This window comes from Myotis nattereri (assembly GCF_964212035.1).
Source record: "Myotis nattereri genome assembly, chromosome: 3".
Classification (NCBI taxonomy): Eukaryota; Metazoa; Chordata; class Mammalia; order Chiroptera; family Vespertilionidae; genus Myotis; species Myotis nattereri.
The window spans coordinates 58,820,358-58,842,066 of NC_138077.1; the positions used below are offsets into that span (position 1 = coordinate 58,820,358).

Consider the following 21,709-nt stretch of genomic DNA (forward strand, 5'->3'; position numbering starts at 1 on the left):
ACACTTAGATTTTACCTCTTTCAATATCATCCATCGGAGATGTTGGGGACATCTTGTCTTCGGATGGAGAATCTTTTACAAGATTGGGAGTCCTAGTTAAATTCCACATTTGTTGCTGCTGATGCTCTACACGAGACTGAATTTTACTGCTTCCTTCAAATCTGCAATTAAGAATATCAAAGGTCAGCCCTGGCTGGTTTTGCTTAGTGGATAGAGCCTCAGCCTGTGGACTGAACGGTCCCAGGCTCGATTCCAGTCAAGGGCACATGCCTGGGTTGCGGGCTCCATCCCCAGTAGGGGATCCTGTGCAGGAGGCAGCCAATCAATGATTCTCTCTCATCACTGATGGTTCTATCTCTCTCTCCCTCTTCCGTCCTCTTTGAAATCAATAAAGATATATTTAAAAAAGAGAATTATAAAAAAAAATCAAAAGTCAAAAAAGATATGATGGCAATGTAACAATTTCAATTTACGAAGTTACTAACACTGACCACTTATTTTTTTCCTTAGACATCTATAAATGGTATTCAAGAATTAAAACATTAATTCATTATTTAACAAATACTTCTGGATCCCTGCTATATATGCACGGCATATACACAGTTCCATTGAGTGATACAAGTGTGAATATAAACAAAACCACTGCTCAAATTTTTTTTTTTTTGTTAACAGCTTTATTGAAATATAATTGACTTTACATATTTAATTATATGATCTTTAAAGTTATGCCATTCGTTCTATTTGCATATTAGGGTTTTATATACTAGTATATAGATGATTGACCACCACTGCTCAGAATTGAAGTGTTGCTGAAACCGGTTTGGCTCAGTGGATGGAGCGTCGGTCTGTGGACTGAGAGGTCCCAGGTTCGATTCCGGTCAAGGGCATGTACCTGGGTTGCGGGCACATCCCCAGTAGGAGATGTGCAGGAGGCAGCTGATCGATGTTTCTCTCTCATCAATGTTTCTAACTCTCTATCTCTCTCCCTTCCTCTCTGTAAAAAATCAATATATTTTTTAAAAAAATTGAAGTGTTAAGATATACACAAATGCCTAAAATAAAATACACCTAAGTGTATATAGGTACTATATATTCCCTACATTCTAAAATTATCATTTCTGTTAAAATTAAGTCACTTCCACATTTTAACAGAGGCATGCTACTAAAGCAGATTCATTTCCTTTTAATACTTTTAAGAAGAGTTTATAACACAATTATATTTGACTTTTCTGCCTTTCCTTTTTCCAGTCACCAAATTCTGTCAATTCTTTCTTGTATGCATTTTTCTGTTTCCCACATAGTTTCACTTTACTCAGTTATTTGGTGTATTAATGTTTCAAAACAAAAATGTTTTTAATTAAAAATTTAATCTTAGTTTAAAAAATTTAATACATAATCACTGCCAATGGAGCCATTAAGACGTCCTAATTTCATATTTAATATTGAAGGTATTAGCTTTAACCTACCTTTATAACCTTACTTTTAATCCACTATCAACCTCACTCCTCACTTTCCAATACTTATTTCCATGCACAGAGACAAATCCCTTCCTTATTCAAACAGGTCTTACTCATTGGCCCAAAATAAGTCAGATATATTCCTGCCTTTAAATATCTTCATGTTCTCTCTGATCAATTAAATCAGTCATTTTCAAACTTTCCTACCAATAAGAAATCACCTGGGAACTCATATATTTAATAAGCATTAAGGGTAATTCTTATCACCAAGTATGTTTGGTGTGGAAAAAGCCCTAAATCTTAACCTCTTCTCAAATTACATCAATAAAGGCTCCCTGAATGCTGCAATCAACCATAATCTTTCTCTTCCTTTAATTCCTAGAGCAAATTTTATCTATACTATTTGCATAGCTTTGAGAGCAAATCCCTTATATTACATAGCAATTAATGCACCTGCCTAATTCCAAAAAAAGGTATGAGATGGCTATATTCTCTTATTGACTTTCCTAGTAGAATTATATGTTAATCCAATTAAAATGCAGAAATTTTGAGGTTAGTACTTATATAGAAAACCTTCGTTCTCCAAGTGCCTTACATAGTCTAGGTGTTCAAAGACACTTTTACTAATGAAGATGAAATTATGTTGAAGAGTACATAATGGCTCCTTTCAGTCCAGTTATATATAGAAGAAATTATATCTATACATGTAGAAAATATTCAGAAACAAGTTTTTATGTATCACAGAGAGAAATCGTACAAGGTTGTGGCTAAGGTTCTCCACCAAATTTAAACTTGAAAAAAGGTTAAAACATTTTTGTATCCCATAGAAATAAGCCTTATATAATAATGTGGCTTAATCAAATAATTTTTTTCACTGACATTTCCTTTGCAATTATGTGCTGATAAAAGAATTTGTTTTGTTAACCACATACCTTGTTTTTTTTACAGTGATGTTGCTGCTGAGTTTTTCTAGTCGACATTCTCCAGTATCATGGTTAATTATCAAAATGCATTCTTTTAAGTAAGGTTTCTTTGAACCTTTAAAAACAGTTACTGGTGAAGTTGATCCCTGTTTAAAAAGTTAATTATCATTACTTGAAATTTATCATATAAATTCAACTGGGAGGGACTTTGAGATCTTCTGTTTCTCAATTTATACTTCAAGTCACCTAACTACCTAAGTTTAGTAAAAGTCAAAAATAAAGAGAGGCTGAGATCTTAAAGTTGCTATCCTTGAGGAAAAGGAATAGAGAAAGTACTTTCCCTGAGTCAGTAAAGATTTGTTTCATTCGTCTACAACAGGTAATTGGGATTCAGTTCTAATACAATCAATATATTTTACAGATAAAGGAGCAGAAGCCCTGAATCATATTTTCTACCCCTTTTCTTCCTTTATAAGTTTAGTTTTTAAAATCTTATATTTTCTTAAAATGGTGCTTCCCTATGCAGATTAAGGAAAATGAATGTATCAAGAAACACCTGTTAGAGTAAACCCACTGATTAAACTTAGCATCATGAAAGGTGGGACAAGCAAACATTATATGCTTCATGACGTGATATAAAAGAAAGTATGCAGCATCACCCAAAAACAAACAAAACAAAAAACCCACAAATAATCTAACTCTCATTAAGTCTTTAAATATATAACTACCAGTTTACAGGAAATATGAAGAATAAAGGAACAAGTTAAATAATACCAGACAGAAGTAATTTGAAATCCAGAACATGGGTATATTCTCTAAGACAAATAACCTGGTTTCTCTAGCATACTAATTGTATAAAAAGGGGAAGGGACATTTACAGAATAAAAGAGACTTAAGAAACATAGTCAAAATATTATAGAAACTCTAATTTGGATTCCTAGAGGAGAAACTGTAAAAAGACATTTCTGAGTGCATCATGAAAATGTGAGTATGGCTCCAGTATTATAATTAATTCTGCTACACGTAATAACAGCAACTTACTTAGGTAAAAAAAGAAAAAATCCTTGTCAGTTAGAAATGCATACATAAGCATTTATGAAATGGCATAATATCTGAGATTGCTTTAAAATATACCAGGAAAAAAAGTGGTACGAGAATATATAAAAAATATTAGCAAAATGTTGGTAATTATTGAAGATCGGTGATGAGTACATGGGGGTTCATTATACTATACTATTTTCCATAATAAAAGGTTAAAGAAACCTAGGTCATTGCTCACGACCTATGTGTTCTCACGACCTATGTGTTCGTTCTCCTCCTTCCTTCATGTGCATCCCTCAATCCTTAAGGAATCTTGTTTATCATCTTTTAACTTTATTCCATACATTTGTATCCTTAAACAATAAAGTGTTATATTTGCTTGTTTTTCAACTTTTTAAAAATGCATTAAAATGTTAAAGCACTCATTATAATAATTTTGTCAAACACAATAGTAATATTAAATCTGGTTAGAAAAGGGTGACTTCTGAAAAGACTAAAGGATATATCATAGTTTAAAAGTTAACAATCAGAGATTTAACATGTAACAGAAAAAGTAATATGAGATAAATTTGGTAATTAAAGATATCATAAATGGGGGTAGATTAGAGATTTCTGAAAGGTAGGGAGAGAAAATGATGAAACCAAAAGAAAAGAACAGGTTTTTCACCTCACATCTAAGACTTAAAAAAATCTATAGGAAATCAAGCATGCAAGGTGCACAGACAAGAATATGCCTGGAGTGGCCTTAGAAGAGTGAGATGTGGAGCACTAAGTTGAAGCACTGGTAATGTGAAGAGCCAGAAACATGGTCATGACAAAACAAATTGGGCTACTTAGCTGGTAATTATATTTTTCAAATGTCCTGGCTGAAGACAAGTGACTATGATACCCCAAAATAGCAAGGACTTCAAGTTATGGTTGATAGACATTCATGCAATATTCTCTAATATTCTTATTAAAGACTAGAGGCCTGGTGCACGAAATTTGTGCATGGGGGGGGGGCGGTCCCTTCAACCCAGCCTGCACCCTCTCCAAACCGGGATCCCTTGGGGGAAGTCCAACTGCCAGGGATCAGGCCTACACCGGCAGTCAGGCATCCCTCTCACAATCTGGGACTGCTGGCTCCTAACTGCTCACCTGCCTGCCTGCCTGATCACCCCTAACTGCCCCCCTGCCAGCCTGGTCGCTCCTCACTGCCCCCCTTCTGGCCTGGTTGCCCCTAACTGCCCACCCTCCTGTGCTGGCCTGGTCACCCCTCACTGCCCTCCTCTGCCAGCCTGGTTGCCCCTCACTGCCCCCCCCTCCCCCCGCTGGCCTAGTCGCCCCACACAGCCTGCTGTATGGTCATTTGGTCGCCCCTCACTGCCCCTCCGCCTGCCTGGTTGTCCCACATAGCCTGCTGTTCGGTCGTTGCATGAGGGTGTCCTGACCAATTTGCATGTTCCTACTATTATTAGTATAGATATTTGTATTATTACCTAGATAGAATACATCTTAAAATTATAATACATTATTGTACTCTTGAGTTACTAAAGAATAAGGATTAGATCATAAAATTTTGTATTGCTCCTAGCAACTAAACTACCAAGCTCTTCACAGATACTCAATGAACGTTGAATGCCAACAATATGAACATTTTTTACTGTAATTAACAAGGTAAATAAGACTTTCATAGTCTCTATACCTGTCTTTCACACTTTAAACAAGTTTTAAAAAATTAAACTTTTTGTCATCATGGAATTGAGCAGCATTATTTTTATTTATTTATTTATATTTTTGTAAGTTATTGATATATTTCATTATCTTGGGAAAATTAAAAAAGGACAAATACAGTTGACTACATTTTGGTGGTAATTAAGATATAATTTTCATCTTACTATTTTTTAATGAATTTATTGGTACAATATTAATAAAATTGTATAGGTTTCAGGTATACAATTCTACAATACATCATCTGTATATTGCATTGTGAGTTTACCATCCCAAGTCAAGTCTCCTTCCAGCACAATTTATCCCTTCTTTACCCTGTGCTATCTCTACCCATCCCCACTTCCCTGTGGTAATCACCATAGTATTATCTGTGTCCATGAATCTTCCTTTTTTTTTCTTTGCTAATCCTTTCACACTTTTCACCTAGTCCCCAACCCCTTCTCCTAGGACAGCTGTCAGTCTGCTCCCTGTATCCATAAGTCTATCTCCACTTTGTTAGTTTATTGTGTTCATTGATTCCACATATAAGTGAAATAGTATGGTACTTGTCTTTCTCTGACTTGCTTATTTCACTTAGCATAACACTCTCCACGTCCATCCATACTGTTGCAAAAGGTAAGATTTCCTTCTTTTTATGACTGAGTAGTATTCCATTGCATAAATGTACCACAGCTTTTTTACCCACTCATCTACTGAGGGGCACCTGGGCTACTTCCAAATATTGGCTATCTATACTAATAAAAGGGTAATATGCTAATTAGACAGGTTGACTGGACATGTTCCAGACATCCGACTTCCTTCCAGACAAAGCCATGGTGGCAGGGTCCAAGGCAGAGGTGGTTAGAGACAATCAGGCCAGGAGGGGAGCAGTTAGGGGGCGGCCAGGCCGGCAGGTGAGCAGTTAGGGGGGGGCCAGACTGGCAGGGGGGCAATTAGGGGACAACCAAGCTGGCAGGAGGGCAGTTAGGGGGCGGCCAGGCTAGCAGGGGACCAGTTAGGAGGCAATCAGGCCAGCAAGCAGAGGCAGTTAGGGGCGATCAGGCAGGCAGGCAGGTGAGCGGTTAGGAGCCAGCAGTCCCAGATGGCAAGAGGGATATCCGCAGGAATCGGGCCTAAACTGGCAGTTGTATCAATAAAATTACATAAGTTTCAAGTATACAATCATCATCTCACTTAGATTATTGTTATTTTCCTCCATACTCTACTTCCAGTTTTGTTTCTTATCTGCTGACAGGCAAATTGATCATGCCTCATTACGAATATCAGAAAAGGAAAGTAATCAGTAATGGAATGGAAATGTACAATATTATTCCTAAAGTAACGAGGAGGGGAAAAAAGAAAGATGAGATGCCTGAAACTAAATAAAGAACAAAAATGAGGAAATAAATCAAAATAACTAATAAACATACAAAATGATAATAAACATACAAAATAAAAATACAAAATGATACAAGTAAAAATTAAGTATGTCAATTTCAAATTAAATGTGGATATAATTCTCTTAGTAAAAATAGAATGTCAAACTGGGTTTAAAAATGAAACAATATTCTGTTAACAAAAGATATACTTAAAACAAAATGTCAACTAAATAAAAGGAAAAGAACTAAGATTCCATGAATATGCAAACAGAAAGCAAAGGTGGCAATATTAATATCAGATATGGTGGCATTTAAGCTTAAAAATCACCAAAACAAGATAAAAAGGGTTGATTATGTAATGACAAAAGATATAATTAATTTAAAAATATAACTACAACAAGCTGTTAAAATAGGACTCTGGTATTAAAATAGGCTGAAGTCTCCAGAATGCGGTGGGCTATTTTCCCATGTGAGCTAAGTAAACTTAATGAAAGGAATCAGACTGGGTTCAATATATAGAATGGCATAATAGTCTACCAGACATACTAGTATAGAACTCTCACAAGTCTAAGGTTTGAGGGATAAAGTCATAAGCAACCAGTAAGGATGCATTTCCTACATAATAGGAATTGTAGTTGGAAGTTTCCAGTGGGCTATTTCATTGAGGCCTACAAAAGTACCCGATATTTTTAGTCAGCACTAAAAATATGCCAAACTTGGACTGCACCAATGACAAATCATAACAGTCTTTTCCTTTCAAAATTCAACATTTTGAAATTTTATAGCAGTTAACCATACAGAACTGTTTATAAAGAAAAAGATTTGCAATGCCCAGTATTAACCAACTAAATTGTCTTACTTTTTTATTAGTTTCTCCTATATGTTATTATCAAAACAAACAAACAAAAACCTAGAGAAATGAGAATTAGAAAATCTACCCTATTGAAGAACCGTGAGAACCTTCTTTAAAGTATCTATAATAATAAAAGCAGATGGAAAACCAAGATGGCGGCATAGGTAAACACTGGAAATTGCTGCCTCGCACAACCACTTCAAAAATACAACAAAAAGATAAAACAGACATCATCCAGAACCACACGAAAGCTGGCTGAGTGGAAATTCTACAACTAGAAGGAAAGAGAAAAGCATACAGAGACTCAGAGGAGGTGTGGTGTGGAAGTAAAGTGCAGAGGTACGGAGGTGCACACGGAAAGGACTGGCGGCTGAGGACACGGTTGTCTTGTTCAATTGGGAGGGAGTCTCAAGCTCCCGACTGCTCTGAACTCCAGTTCCGGGCAAGTCTCTGGGGACCCAGACTCATACAGGGAGAGGCTAGACCAGGGGTGGGCAAACTTTTTGACTCGAGGGCCACAATGGGTTCTTAAACTGGATTGGAGGACCGGAACAAAAGCATGGATGGAGTGTTTGTGTGAACTAATATAAATTCAAAGTAAACATCATTACATAAAAGGGTACAGTCTTTTTTTTTTTTAGTTTTATTCATTTCAAACGGGCCATATCCGGCCCGTGGGCCGTAGTTTGCCCACGGCTGGGCTAGACTGTCTGGCATCGGTCAGACCTGGAGGGCGGCTTTCTCTCAGAGGTGCTTGCAGCGATTACCGGGACACTAAGAAGCGGGGCCTCTTAGGACAGGACTGAGGAGCAGCCATAGCTGCTTGCTCTGCCCTGTTGATCCCCTGCGACCCCGCCCCACCCAAGCTATGCACCAGCTTTTGCATATGAAAGGCCTGGCCCTTTGCAATCTGAAAATTACCTAACCAACTGCAGCTGGCCCAAGGCCCCACAGCAGCTTGCATTCCTTCACAGCTGAGTTCCTGCTGGGTAGCCTCAGGCAGAGGCTAAATTAGCACCTCCTTAGATCCAAGAGCTAGTGTACCCAGTGGTCAGAGTGGGACCATCCAGATTACAACTCCTCAGATCCATAAGGGACACACTCAGGTGGCAGACTCAGTGAGCACCAAAGCCCCATTGAAGCAAGTCTTGCCCCAGAAGGGTGTCTCCAGCACAGAAGTTCTCCCACTTCAGACACAGCTGATTCTCATAGCCAATTGGCCTGGAGGTCAATTCCTCCCAGTGATACCTACAAAAATCAAGGCTTAACTACAACAAGACTGTGCACACAGCCCACAAGGGGGTGCACCAAGAATGTCCACCTCAGGTAATTGGGGAGGCTGAGCCACTGGGCCCTATAGGACACCTAACACAGAAAGCCACTCTATCAACACAGGGAAGAATAAAAAATGCGGAGACAAAGAAACAGGTCACAAATGACAGAAATGGAGGACAACAAACTACTGGATATAGAGTTCAAAACCACACTTTTAAGGTTTTTCAAGAATTTTCTAGAAACCGCCAATAAACTTAGTGAGACACTCAAGAAATCTAGTGAGACTGCCGATAAATTTAATGAGATCCTCAATAAGTCTAGTGAGACCCTCAAGGTTGTGAAAAAGGACCAACTAGAAATTAAGCATATACTGACTGAAATAAAGAATATTATACAGACTTCCAACAGCAGACCAGAGGATCGCAAGAATCAAGTCAAAGATCTGAAATACAAAGGAGCAAAAAACACCCAACTGGAAAAGCAAAAAGAAAAAGAATCCAAAAATATGAAGATAGTGTAAGGTGCCTCTGGGAAAACTTCAAGCATACCAACATCCGAATTGTAGGGGTGCCAGAAGAAGAGAGAGAGCAAGATATTGAAAACCTCTTTGAAGAAATAATGACAGAAAATTTCCCCTACCTGGTGAAAGAAATAGACTTACAAGTCCAGGAAGTGCAGAGAACCCCAAACAAAAGGAATCCAAAGAGGACCACACCAAAACACATCATAATTAAAATGCCAAGAGCAAAAGACAAAGAGAGAATCTTAAAAGCAGCAAGAGAAAGAAAGTCAGTTACCTACAAGGGAGTACCCATACGACTGTCAGCTGATTTCTCAAAAGAAACTTTGCAGGTCAGAAGGGAGTGGCAAGAAATATTCAAAGTGATGAATAGCAAGAACCTACAACCAAGATTACTTTATCCAGCAAAGCTATCATTCAGAATTGAAGGTCAGATAAAGAGCTTCATAGATAAGGAAAAGCTAAAGGAGTTCATCACCACCAAACCAGTATTAAATGAAATGCTGAAAGGTATCCTTTAAGAAGAGGAAGAAGAAGAAAAAGGTACAGATACAAATAATGAACAACAAATACACATCTATCAACAAGTGAATCTAAAAATCAAGTGAATAAATAATCTGATGAACAGAATAAACTGGTGATTATAATAGAATCAGGGGCATAGAAAGGGAGTGGACTGACTATTCTCCGGAGGGGGGAATGGGGTGTGGGGGATGAGGGAAGAGACTGGACAAAAATTGTACACCTATGGATGAGGACAGTGGGGGGTGGTAAGGGCCGAGGGTGGGGTGAGAACTGGGTGGAGGGGAGCTATGGGGGGAAAAAAGAGGAACAACTGTAATAATCTGAACAATAAAGCATTAATTAAAAAATAAATAAATAAAAGTATAATATGCTAATTAAACCGGACATCTTTCCAGACGAAGCTGGGGCTGCAAGGGCCGAGCCCCTTGCATGAATTTCATGCATTGGGCCTCTAGTAGTATAATAAAAGTTCTATTTTATGGGATGACTCCAAGCTTCTAGGCATTTTTACCAGGATGATAAAAATGAATTCATAAAGAAAACAGAAGAAACTAAATGCCTCAAACTAATAATCATTACAGTTCCATAAAATACCCACAAAATTAAGAACTCTGAAGAGTAAACCTCCTACTTGTTATTTAAGAAGTTCTTTAATTAAGAAGGAAAAATTCACAAAGTTCAGTTGAAATTGTAATTTCTATTCTTATTCATAATTATTTAAGGACTGCAAGAAGAAAAAAAATATTTGCTCTTGATAGGTGGTAATTTTAACAATTTTCTTTCATTCTATCTGTCTAAAAGTTACAGGATACGTTCAAACACTTATGCATTACACAAAGGTCCTTCACTTCCTGATTATTAAATACCTTTCCACCTCTCAGTATGTCCCCAAATGCACCCACCTAGCCAAAGTAGCTTATATATAGTTCTTCAAATGTAATAGGCTCTTCAGTTGCTTTGTCTTAGACCAGTGGTTCTCAACCTTCCTAATGCTGTGACCCTTTAATACAGTTCCTCATGTTGTGGTGACCCCTAATTTCATTGTTACAAACTGAACATAATTAAAGCATAGTGATTAATCACATCAACAATATGTAATTATATATGTGTTTTCTGATGGTCTTAGGTGACCCCTGTGAAAGGGTCGTTTGACCCCCAAAGGGGTCGCGACCCACAGGTTGAGAACCGCTGTCTTAGACCATTATCTTTTTCTTTTCTCTGCCTAAAATGTCCTTCCCTCTATTCTTCAACTAGGCAACTTCAAAACAGTATGTACTCTTGTCTCATTTCCCTCTCCTGGCTGAGTTATCTCACTTTTGTACTCCCATAATACTCTGTATATACTCTTGTGATAGTCCTTATGGTTCTATATTATAATCCATTATTTCCTGTCTTCCTCATTAAATAACATTTTTTAGGACACTGACCATGTCAAATATATCTCTGTATTCCCAATAGCTACCTAATGCATGAATTGTGTAATTATTTAATTTAAATTCAGCGGGAATTTTACAAAAATATCCCCTTAGCCTAAATATATAGAAATAGGTCAGCCGGCATGGCTCAGTGGATTGAGCGTCGTCCCCTGAACTACTAGGTTTCTGGTTCGATTCCAGTCAGGCATATGCCTGGGTTGTGGCCTCAATCCCCAGTAGGGGGCATGCAGGAGGCAGCCCATTGATGTTTCTCTATCATCAATGTTCTTCTCTTCTCTCCTTCTCCCTTACCCTCTCTCTAAAAAATCAATAAAATTTTAAAAAATAAGTTAAATAAATAAATAAATAAATATATAGAAATACTGCCCAGCCAGCATGGCTCAGTGGTTGAGTGTCAATCTATGAACCAGGTCACAGATTGATTCCCGGTCAGGGCACATGGCAAATGCCTGGGTTGCAGGCTTAATCCTCTGTGTGGGCCATGCAGGAGGCAGCTGGTCAATGATTCTCTCTCACCATTGATGTTTCTGTCTCTCTCCCTCTCCCTTCCCCCCTAAATCAATAAAAATATATTTAAAATAAATATATATATATATATATATATATATATATATATACACATATATATACTCACTTCTATATTTGGCAGAGTTATTGTCACCTGTTCACCTTTGCCGACCTCAAGTTCTCCTTCACAAGAAGTGTCAACAGAAGCTGGTTTGAAGTCATCTAAAAATAGATATGGATACAGACTGTTATAAGATGGAACAATACCCTATTACTTAGATATGAGCATGTGTCAGAGTGATAAATCATTTTTCAACAACCAGTAATTAAAATGGTTTAAAAGAGTCTTTATATTACAAATAAACAAACAAAATACAACCCAGTTTACTTCTGTATGTATAATAAGGAACCACAAAATTCAGCTAGAATAAAAAGATGAGAGGTTGGCCAACAACCTCTGACATCAGTTTCATGATATCAACATCAATGGGGAGAGAAGACAACGATATCTTCTTTTATAACATCTTTTCAGAGACATCTCCTTCCATTCTTGCCTCATTTCAAACTAGCTTCCAATCAACAAAAGGCTAAACTATCAAAGTACCTAGAGCTTGCCCTTCTTTTCTCTGCGCTTTTGCTCTCTTAGAATTGGAATCCTATTTTAAAATTCCCTCTTCTATGAAGGGGTCTCTGTGTTTAGCCCTTTCCCTATTCTCCAAAATCTCTACTCTTATCGATTTCTGTAGCATTTACCATATCACTTATGAAAATCTAACATATATTACCTGAAATTATTTAACTCTTTGTGTCCTATTGAACTGTAATATTTATTTAGTTATTGTTAATTTATTGGGGTGACACTGTTAACAAAATTATACAGGTTTTAAGTGCACAATTCTATAACACATCATCTGTACACTGTATTATGTGGTCAGCACCTCAAGTCAAGTCTCCATAACATTTATTTATTTTACTTATTTTTTAATCCTCACCCGAGGATATTTTTCCTTGATTTTTAGAGAGAGTGGAAGAGAGAGAGGAAAAGACCGAGAGAAATATCAATGTAAGAGAAACACATCAATTAGTGGTCTCCTGCTCTTGACCGGAATCAAACCCGGAACCGAACCCGGAACCCTTTGGTCTGCACGTTGATGCTCTATCCACTAAGCCAAACCAGCTAGGGCAAGTCTCCATAACTTTTTTTCCCAAACTGTTTTTAAAAAATAATTCTTTATTGTTGAAAGTATTATATATGTCCCCTTTTTACCCCCGCTAACCCCCTCCAGCCTGCCCCCGCCCCCCAAGTCTCCATAACTTTTAAAGCACAATGCCTCATATTTGAATTCCTTCAGGATTGTGGCTCCTAACACAATGTCTTTAATATAATGGGTTCCTAAGAGATCTTCATAACTGACTCTGGTTCATACTCCTTCTCTGAACCACCTGCAAACTTCTTTCTAAAAAATATTTTTATTGAATTTTATTTTTTTTTATTTTTTTATTTTTGGGGGGTTATTTTGGCGGCGGGCAGTGGGGCGCAGGCACAGCCAGGCACGCGCAGTCGCGGTCGGCGCATGCCTAGCAGGCGCTACGGGCTCCGGGAAGGGGGCCTTTTTATTGAATTTTAGAAAGAGAAGAAGAGAGAAGGGAGAAGAGAAACATCATGTGAGAGCAGAACATCAATCAGCTGCCTCCTGCATGCCCTCTATTGGGGAATCCAGCCCATAACTCTTTTGATGCATGAGTTGATGCCCAACCAACTGAACCACACCAAATATTTTTATTGTGTTCAGAGAGGAAGGGAGAGGGAGAGAGAGATAGAAACATCAATGATGCAAGAGAATCATTGATGGGCTGCCTCCTGCACGCCCCCTACTGGGGATGGAGCCCGTAACCCATGTGCCCTTGACCAGATTTGAACCTGGGACCCTTCAGTCCTCAGGCTGATGCCCTATCCACTGAACCAAACCAGCTAGGGCACCAATTTTTTAAAAAATATATTTTATTGATTTTTTACATAGAGGAAGGGAGAGGAATAGAGAGTTAGAAACATTGATGAGAGAGAAACATCGATCAGCTGCCTCCTGCAAACCCCCTACTGGGGATGTGTCCGCAAACAAGGTACATGCCCTTGACCTGAATCAAACCTGGGACCCTTTGGTCCACAGGCCTATGCTCTATCCACTGAACCAAACCAGTTAGGGCCAAATTTATTTTTAAGTATAAAGTAATTTAAGTTAAATTATGTGTTTGTGTTCTAATTGTTTTGAGGATTAGATTCATCTTTACTGCAAGACTCATCATCAGTAGATGAGTAGATTTAAAAAGCTGTGGTACATTTATACCATGGAATACTATGCAGCAGTAAAAAAGAAGAATCTCTTGCCCTCTGAGACAGCATGGAGGGAGATCTGGAGAGTATCATGCTAAGTGAAATAAGTCAGTCAGAGAAAGAGAAGTATCACATGATCTTACTCATATATGAAATCTAAGTAACAAAATAAACTGATGAACAGAGTGGGTCCAGAGACACACAAGCATAGAATAGAGTGCGGAATCTCAGAGGGAAGGCGGGGGAAGCTGGGTGGGTGGGAGGTAATCAACCAAGGACCTTGTATGCATATATACATGGCCCATGGACACATGGGGCGGTGAGAACCTGGGGAGGGGCAGGGGCAGGCTGGAGAGGGTCAATGGGGGAAAAAAGGGGGCATTAAGTAATACTTTCAATAATAAAGAATTATCCTATATAATAAAAGCCTAATATACTAAGTGTCTGGTTGTCCAGTCGTCAGTTCAACCAATCAAAGCATAATATGCTAATGAAATGCTAAGGCTGCTCCACTGCTCGCTATGATGTGCACTGACCCCCAGGGGGCAGACGCTCTGAACGGTAGGTTAGCTTGCTGCTGGTGTCTGGCAAATCGGGACTGAGCAAGATGGGCTGGACACCCCCTCCCGTGTCCCTTCCCAGCCCTTATTGTATACCGGTGGGGTCTCTCAGCCTGGCCTCCACCCTCTCGCAATCTGGGAGCCCTCGGGGGATGTCGGAGAGCCAATTTTGCTTGATCCCGCTCAATGCAGGAGCTGGCCCCTGGTGGTAAGTGCACTCCCACAGGGGGAGTGCCACTCAGCCAGAAGCTGGGCTCATGGCTGGTGAGCACAGTGGTGTTGGCAGGAGCCTCTCCCACCTCTGCAGCAGCGCTAAGGATGTCCGACTGACGGCTGGGAGCGGGCCTAGGCTGTCAGTCGGACATCCCCCAAGGGCTCCTGGGCTGAGGGACCTCCTCCCCCGAGTGCATGATTTTCATGCACCGGGCCTCTAGTTTACAAATAAAATAAAATAAAATAAATAAGTCTATCAAAACTATTCTGAACCTATTTGCATTTCTATTATTCTATTAAGATAAATTTCTCTTTTTATTATGTTATTTAAGCAATGTCTTTTATTTACCTTCAAACAAAAAGTTTTTTTTAAAAAAAATGTTGGTTTTTTTAATCCGAGAGAGAGAGAGAGAGAGAGAGAGAAAAGAATCCAAGAGAGAGAAACATGGATCAGCTGCCTCCTCCTGCACGCCCCCTACTGGGGATGGAGCCAGCAACCAGGATATATGCCCTGACCAGGGAATCCAACCTGTGACCTTTTGATGCATGGGACTAAGCTCAACCAACTGAGCCACACCGGCTAAGGCAAAACAAGTTTTTTAAAAAGTGGACAAGTTTTCAGTTTCAAGGGGTTAAATATAGTTCTAGAATTTTAGAATTTGTTGAATAATCTCATCTTCATGCTTTCTATATGCTTCCAAATGTCAAATGCATTCTCTTGTAAGTTGCTGATTCCAAACTAAATAGTTTATTTCTTTCAGTTCTCCTTGGTTTGGAAATTTCACCACCAATTTTACTGTTATTTTTTCTCTCTGGATCTCCTTCATCTATGTTATTTTCTTTGGCTTTCTAATACAATTACTTATCCTATATAATAAAAGGCTAATATCCAAATCGACTGAACAGCAGAATGACCAGTTGCTATGATGTGCACTGACCACCAGGGGTCAGACGCTCAACACAGGAGCTGCCCCCTGATGGTCAGTGCATTCCCATAGGGGGAGCCAGAAGCCGGGTTCACAGCTGGCGAGCACAGCGGCAGTTGCAGGAGCCTCTCCCGCCTCTGCGGCAGGCTAAGGACCCCTCAGGGGATGTCCACCTGCTGGCTTAGGCCCGCTCCCTGACTGCGAGAGGGCACAGGCCGAGCTGAGGGACGCCCCGAGTGCATGAATTTTGTGCACCAGGCTTCTAGTATTTAATTAAATATAGAAATACTCTGCCTGCTTCAACAACAAGAATAAAACCAAAGAGCTGAAAACCTTTCTAATGTCTTCCACAGGACTAAGAGTGTATTCACACATCTGGGTTTATTGTGGTTGTTGTTTAGTTTATTTTCATTCTTGTAGGTGGATCATCTGATTCTCAGACTCTTAAGTCACAATTCCAGCATTTTGAGAACTTTTACAAACGAAAGGCTTTGAAACTCCTGCAAAGTGCTTTTCAAAGGCTATTTTTATTCACTTAATTTTGGGTTCACACCCTTAAAAAGAGAATATACACCCAAGTTAGATGAACATATATTCTTGAGCAAATTTTTATTATCTTAAATTCTGTAATTTGGAAAATAAAGACTACTGTATACCTGAGAAAGAAGAGGAAAGAAGAGAGGTAATACTAGTTGAGAGAAAGTCATGGGGAAACAAGATAATAACTACAACATACTTTTGTAAAATGGGACTGAAGAAGGCAAGAAACTTTACAGCCAGCACTTACTGTCTCACTGTGGGGAGCTTAGAATAACAAAGTATGGAGAAGAACTCAAGGGGCACTGTTTAAGAGCCTCTGTTTACAAATATCTCCCCCATTTATTCCATCAATTGGATATTGATTTTCTTAACAAAACCCTTTATAAAATGTAAGTATATCCTTGGAAAATTAGAAGCCTATTGGTTCTTCATATCTTTACTATGAGTCAATATAATTAGATTGTCTAAAACTTACTAAACATTTTGGGAATGGAAGTTCTAATGCAGTGTTTTGGTTGAAGCATGGAACACTTCAGAGTAAAAACCATAAAGACCTCTGGATGGTCTAGGACCGTGGTCGGCAAACTGCAGCTTGCGAGCCACATGCGGCTTTTTGGCCCCTTGAGTGTGGCTCTTCCTAAGCCTTAGGAGTACCCTAATTAAGTTAATAACAATGTACCTACCTATATAGTTTAAGTTTAAAAAATTTGGCTCTCAAAAGAAATTTCAATCGTTGCACTGTTGATATTTGGCTCTGTTGACTAATGAGTTTGCCGACGACTGGTCTAGGAGCAGGAAGACAGAAAAATGTAAAACTGAGACACTAGACACCAAGGAAAGGCAGAGCTGGGGAAAGGAAGTGAAAAAATACCTACTTTACAATTTTGGCACAGAAAAATAAGAGGTTATGACTCAATGATCTCAAAGTTTCCTTTCCGCTCTTTAATTTTATAAGGGCTATTATGCAAAGAATGAATGTTTTACATACCAAATCATAATATGCTATATTTTCCTTTCTGTAATCTATATCATCCAACTATTAAAACAAAAGAGCTCCCTTTTCAACCTCAACAACACAAAAAAGAATAGGACTTAAACATAAGACGGGAAACCATAAAAATACTAGAGGAATCCACAGGTAGCAAAATCTCAGATATATGCCGAAGCAATTTCTTCACTGATACTGCTCCTAGGGCATTGGAAACTAAAGAGAAAATAAACAAATGGGACTACATCAAAATAAAAAGCTTCTGCACAGCAAAAGAAACCATCAACGAAACAACAAGAAAGCCCACTGCATGGGAGAACATATTTGCCAATGTTATATCTGATAAGGGTTTAATTTCCAACATTTACAGGGAACTCATACAACTTAACAAAAGGAAGATAAACAACCCAATCAAAAAATGGGCAATGGACCTAAACAGATACTTTTCGAAGAAGACAGAACGAAGGCCAAGAGACATATGAAAACATACTCAAAGTCACTAATCATCCGAGAGATGCAAATCAAAACGACAATGTGGTATCATCTCACACCTGTCAGAATGGCTATCATCAACAAATCAACAAACGACAAGTGCTGGAGAGGATGTGGAGAAAAAGGAACACTCCTGCACTGCTAGTGGGAATGCAGACTGGTGCAGCCACTATGGAAGACAGTATGGAGTTTCCTCAAAAAACTAAAAATAGAACTCCCATTTGACCCTGTGATCCCACTTCTAGGAATATATCCCAAGAAACCAGAAACACCAATCAGAAAGGATATATGCACCCCTATGTTCATAGCAGCACAATTCACCATAGCTAAGATCTGGAAACAGCCTAAGTGCCCATCAGTAGATGAGTGGATTAAAAAACTGTGGCACATCTACATGATGGAATACTATGCTGCTGTAAAAAAGAAGGAACTCCTACCATTTGCCACAGCATGGATGGACCTGGAGAGCATTATGCTAAGTGAAATAAGTCAGTCAGAGAAAGATAAATACCACATGACCTCGCTCATTATGGAATATAATGAACAACATAAACTGATGAACAAAAACAGATCCAGAGACAGGGAAGCATCAATCAGACCATCAAACCTCAGAGGGAAGGTAGGGGAGGGTGGGGGTAAAGGGGAGAGATCAGCCAAAGGACTTGTATGCATGCATATAAGCCTAACCAATGGACACAGACACCAGGGGGGTGAGGGCATGAGTGGAGGGGGGGGGGTAATGGGGGGATAAGGACACATATCTAATACTTTAATCAATAAAGAAATTAAAAGTAAAAAAAAAAAAAACACCAAAAACTAGTTCCAGAAGACAACCAAAAGGAAATGAAAAGGAGAAATCACAGGGAGGTAAATATCTTTCCAATAAAGAATAACACACCCTCCAGTACTTTGATGATCAGTATTTGATCATCAGGAAATCAAGAGAGATGCAGATTATTAGAATGGTTCAGAACCTCTCCCCAGGAACACACTAAATAAGAACCCTAATTAGCCAAACAGAAAAAGTGACGGGAAAAAAAAAGGATGATTTGTCCACCAGCCTCAGGGCATCCCCCCTCCCTCTGTCTAAACTGGGTCCTTTGCTCCCTTCCACTTGCCACCTGGCTGTTTTCCTTTCCACCTTCGTATCGCCTAGCAGTCACGTCTGTCTCCACAGTCACTGCTGCAGACCCTCTTCACAAAGTTTCCCTTTCGCCTGCTGGTTTTACTGAAATCTCTCTGTCCAGGGTTTCTCCACACCTGCTCCTTCCCCCGATGCCCCGAGGACTCCAGGCAGGGCGGTGGATCGCGCGGGGCCGCCCCGTTCTCCAGCAAAATAATGGAGTCCTCCGTGGAAACACAACTCGGAGACGTTTGTGCCTCCAAACCCCCATCCCCAGAGCTCCCCCCTTTCCCCGGGATTGTCCTCACTCACAGCGCACCGTGTGGAAGGCGCATCGCGGCTGCTTCTCAAAACTGTCGCCCAACTTGAGAATCCGCTCGCGACTGTCGACGTACCAGGGTCCATTCATTATTCTCCGTCGGCTCCGACTTCGCCTTCGCCGCGGACGCGCCTCCGGACCCTCTGCCACCTCAGCCTGAGGAGCAGCGTTCGCGGCCGCCGGAGCGGCCAACCGAGACTCCGCCCCGCGCCCAACGCGCGCGCCCACTGGGAGCATCTCGAGTGCTGATTGGCTGCCTGGCGGAAGGCGCCCCGCCCCTTGGCTCCGAGAATCCCGGTCCCGCCTCCAGGCCTTTTCCCGCGTTGCGACGCACGCCGCTCCGGGAACGCCGTGCCGCGGAGGTGCGCGGTGGGAGTGGGGTCTTTCGGTGGAGGAACGCGGAGTGGGATGAGGTAACGGGCCTGAGGTGGCGGCGGGGAAGGGAGCGGGCCCCGAGGTACCGAGAGGCGGGGGCGCCAGACTTCTGGAGCTAGCGACCCGGACTGCGGGAGCCCTGAACGGGAGAATGGGCCTGCTGCACGCCCGTTCTGTGGAGATTTAGCCTGGAAACTGAGGCCCGGGAGGGGCGGACTCGGGGCCCGAGGCCTGGTAGCGCCCAAGTTGGTTCTAGAATCAGGAGTGAAGGAGCTCGCGGCCTTAGAGCCTCGGCCCCGGGACCTGACTGGAAGGCGACGCCGTTACCTAGGCAATCGTTTTCTGACTTATTTCCAGAGGAAGTTCTCGGCACGATTAGGACCCACAGGTTCAGGTCGCGTGAAGCGAGGCGGAGAGAAGATTCGGAGTTCGAAACTGCAGATGTTTAGGATCAATTTCAACGCCATTGCCTTGTGTTGTCTTATTATTTCCCTCACAGTGATCCGTGGAGGCAGTAAACCGCGCAGCCGAGGCGACCAGGTTCCTGAAGGATCAAGGCCGGAGCTTGTGCTCTGGCAACAGGGTAATAGCATTTATAGTAGAAAATAATTCTTTCTTTTTTTTCCTGTCAGAAAGTTCATGAGTTTAATAGTGATAAAGATGAGGGAAGTGTTGTCTTAGAGGAGAAGCACCTCCAAAAAGGTTAATAATGTAATAAAACTCTACTCCCTTACTTAACTAATGCCTTAGCCAGATTTGTCAATGTATTGTCCCAGGCAGGCAGATGAATGCCTCCCAGAATCTATCTGCTTATCTAAATGCGACTCTTTTTTTTCTTTTCTTTGTTTTTTTTCTAAATGCGACTCTTTTAAGGTGAAGGTGTACTGAGACGTTGTTCTGTGGTGGTGAAGTCAAACCCAGAATCTTTGGATTTGAACTTCATACTTGACAGTGTGACTTTATGCAAACAAAAGTGAAGTATGCTCATTGTAAAAATCGGGGGAGAAAATAATAGTTCTTACACCTTGGAGTTGTTGACAGAATCAAATGAGTTAATACATGAAAGCATTCAAAGCTCAACGTAATAAAAGCTCTGCAAGTGGTTATTAATATCGAGACTTTACTGTCATGCAACATTTTAGGGCCATCCTCGGTGACTGCCTTCTCTTCTAAATCTTGAATTATTCTAGGGAGTAGGGATTGCTGCTTTGTTTATTTTACAAACAAGAAAACTGGTTCAGGGAAGCCCAGTATTTTGACTCTATGATCTGTATTATCTTCTGTGTCATCCCTTTGGCACTTAACACTTTATATAATTATTTTATTTTACATATATGAGTGTGTGTGTGTGTACACTTTTCCTTCCCAATCACCACATTGGAGGGAATATGTCCTAAATAAAATCTTTGTGACCCTTGCATCTAATATAGTGTCCCCCCACGTGTTGGGTGATAATAATGTTTCAGCGGTTTTATTATGTTAGCCAGAGAGCAAGAACAGTGTTTTAAGCCTGTTAAAAGGCTTCCAACCAGAAATCTTAGGTTTCCATTTTTGTGTAACAAGGAGAAAAGCATAGGGTCAAGAAATTGAGTTTTAGAACGCTCAAAGTTGGTGCCTTTATTTGTTCTCTCAAGATATACTCATTAAGTTTCTACCCTATGCCAAGCTCTAGTCTCGCCTCTTGGGTATATAGCAATGAACCAGAGAGAAGCAGGCAGCTATCAAGGGTGGAATGAGTTTTGCCCTCATAAAGCTTACATTCTAGTGTGAATTTTCTCCAAATTATGTTGTACCAGCCTAGGAATGAGCAAATAGATTAATGAACTACATAAAATCCAAAAATACACTCAAGTAGAATTTCAGATAGTTTCTGTTATATCTGTCCATGACTAATTATCTCAGGAATTTATGACAGCCATGTGCATTTGTTCTTATTTCACCAGTAACCTCATCTAGCTTAAAAATTTTAGATTCCCATCTACACCATTCAGAAAAATAACATATGTATTGGAGATATAAATAAGTTAAATGAAAATACAACAAAAGCACAAAAATAGGAGAATATATATTTAGGTCTTTGGATAGGGAGCATGACACCAATGGCAGGAGCCATAAAGGAAAAGATTATTATGCTTGACCACATAAAAATTATAAAACTGATAAATACAACTTCAAGGAAAATTCATCTTACAAAGTACCAGATGAGTGCATAAAGACATGTACCAGGGTACATTAA

At 40.0% G+C, this 21,709-nt stretch overlaps 2 protein-coding genes across 5 annotated transcripts in view; one reads left to right on the top strand and one right to left on the bottom strand.

Annotated features, from left to right (window-relative positions):
* EAF2 (ELL associated factor 2) overlaps positions 1-19,278 on the bottom strand; it is a 41,318-nt gene extending 22,040 nt beyond the window's left edge. The window contains exons 1-4 of one of the 3 annotated variants that reach the window (XM_081086872.1): positions 19,092-19,278; positions 11,733-11,827; positions 2,390-2,526; positions 16-161 (exon numbers count right to left, since the gene is read on the bottom strand). In XM_081086872.1, coding sequence (XP_080942998.1) covers positions 16-161; positions 2,390-2,526; positions 11,733-11,827; positions 19,092-19,188 — 475 coding nt within the window. In that variant the 5' untranslated portion in view covers positions 19,189-19,278. The remainder of the gene's footprint in view (positions 1-15; positions 162-2,389; positions 2,527-11,732; positions 11,828-19,091) is intronic. The other 2 variants (XM_081086873.1, XM_081086874.1) reach the window with 2 other exon arrangements.
* A 125-nt stretch (positions 19,279-19,403) lies between these two features.
* IQCB1 (IQ motif containing B1) overlaps positions 19,404-21,709 on the top strand; it is a 50,524-nt gene continuing 48,218 nt past the window's right edge. Inside the window, exons 1-2 of one of the 2 annotated variants that reach the window (XM_081086870.1) lie at positions 19,404-19,511; positions 19,973-20,056. The gene's annotated coding sequence lies outside the window, so the exon portion shown is untranslated. Of the gene's footprint in view, positions 19,512-19,830; positions 20,057-21,709 lie in introns of both variants that reach the window. The other variant, XM_081086871.1, reaches the window with a different exon arrangement.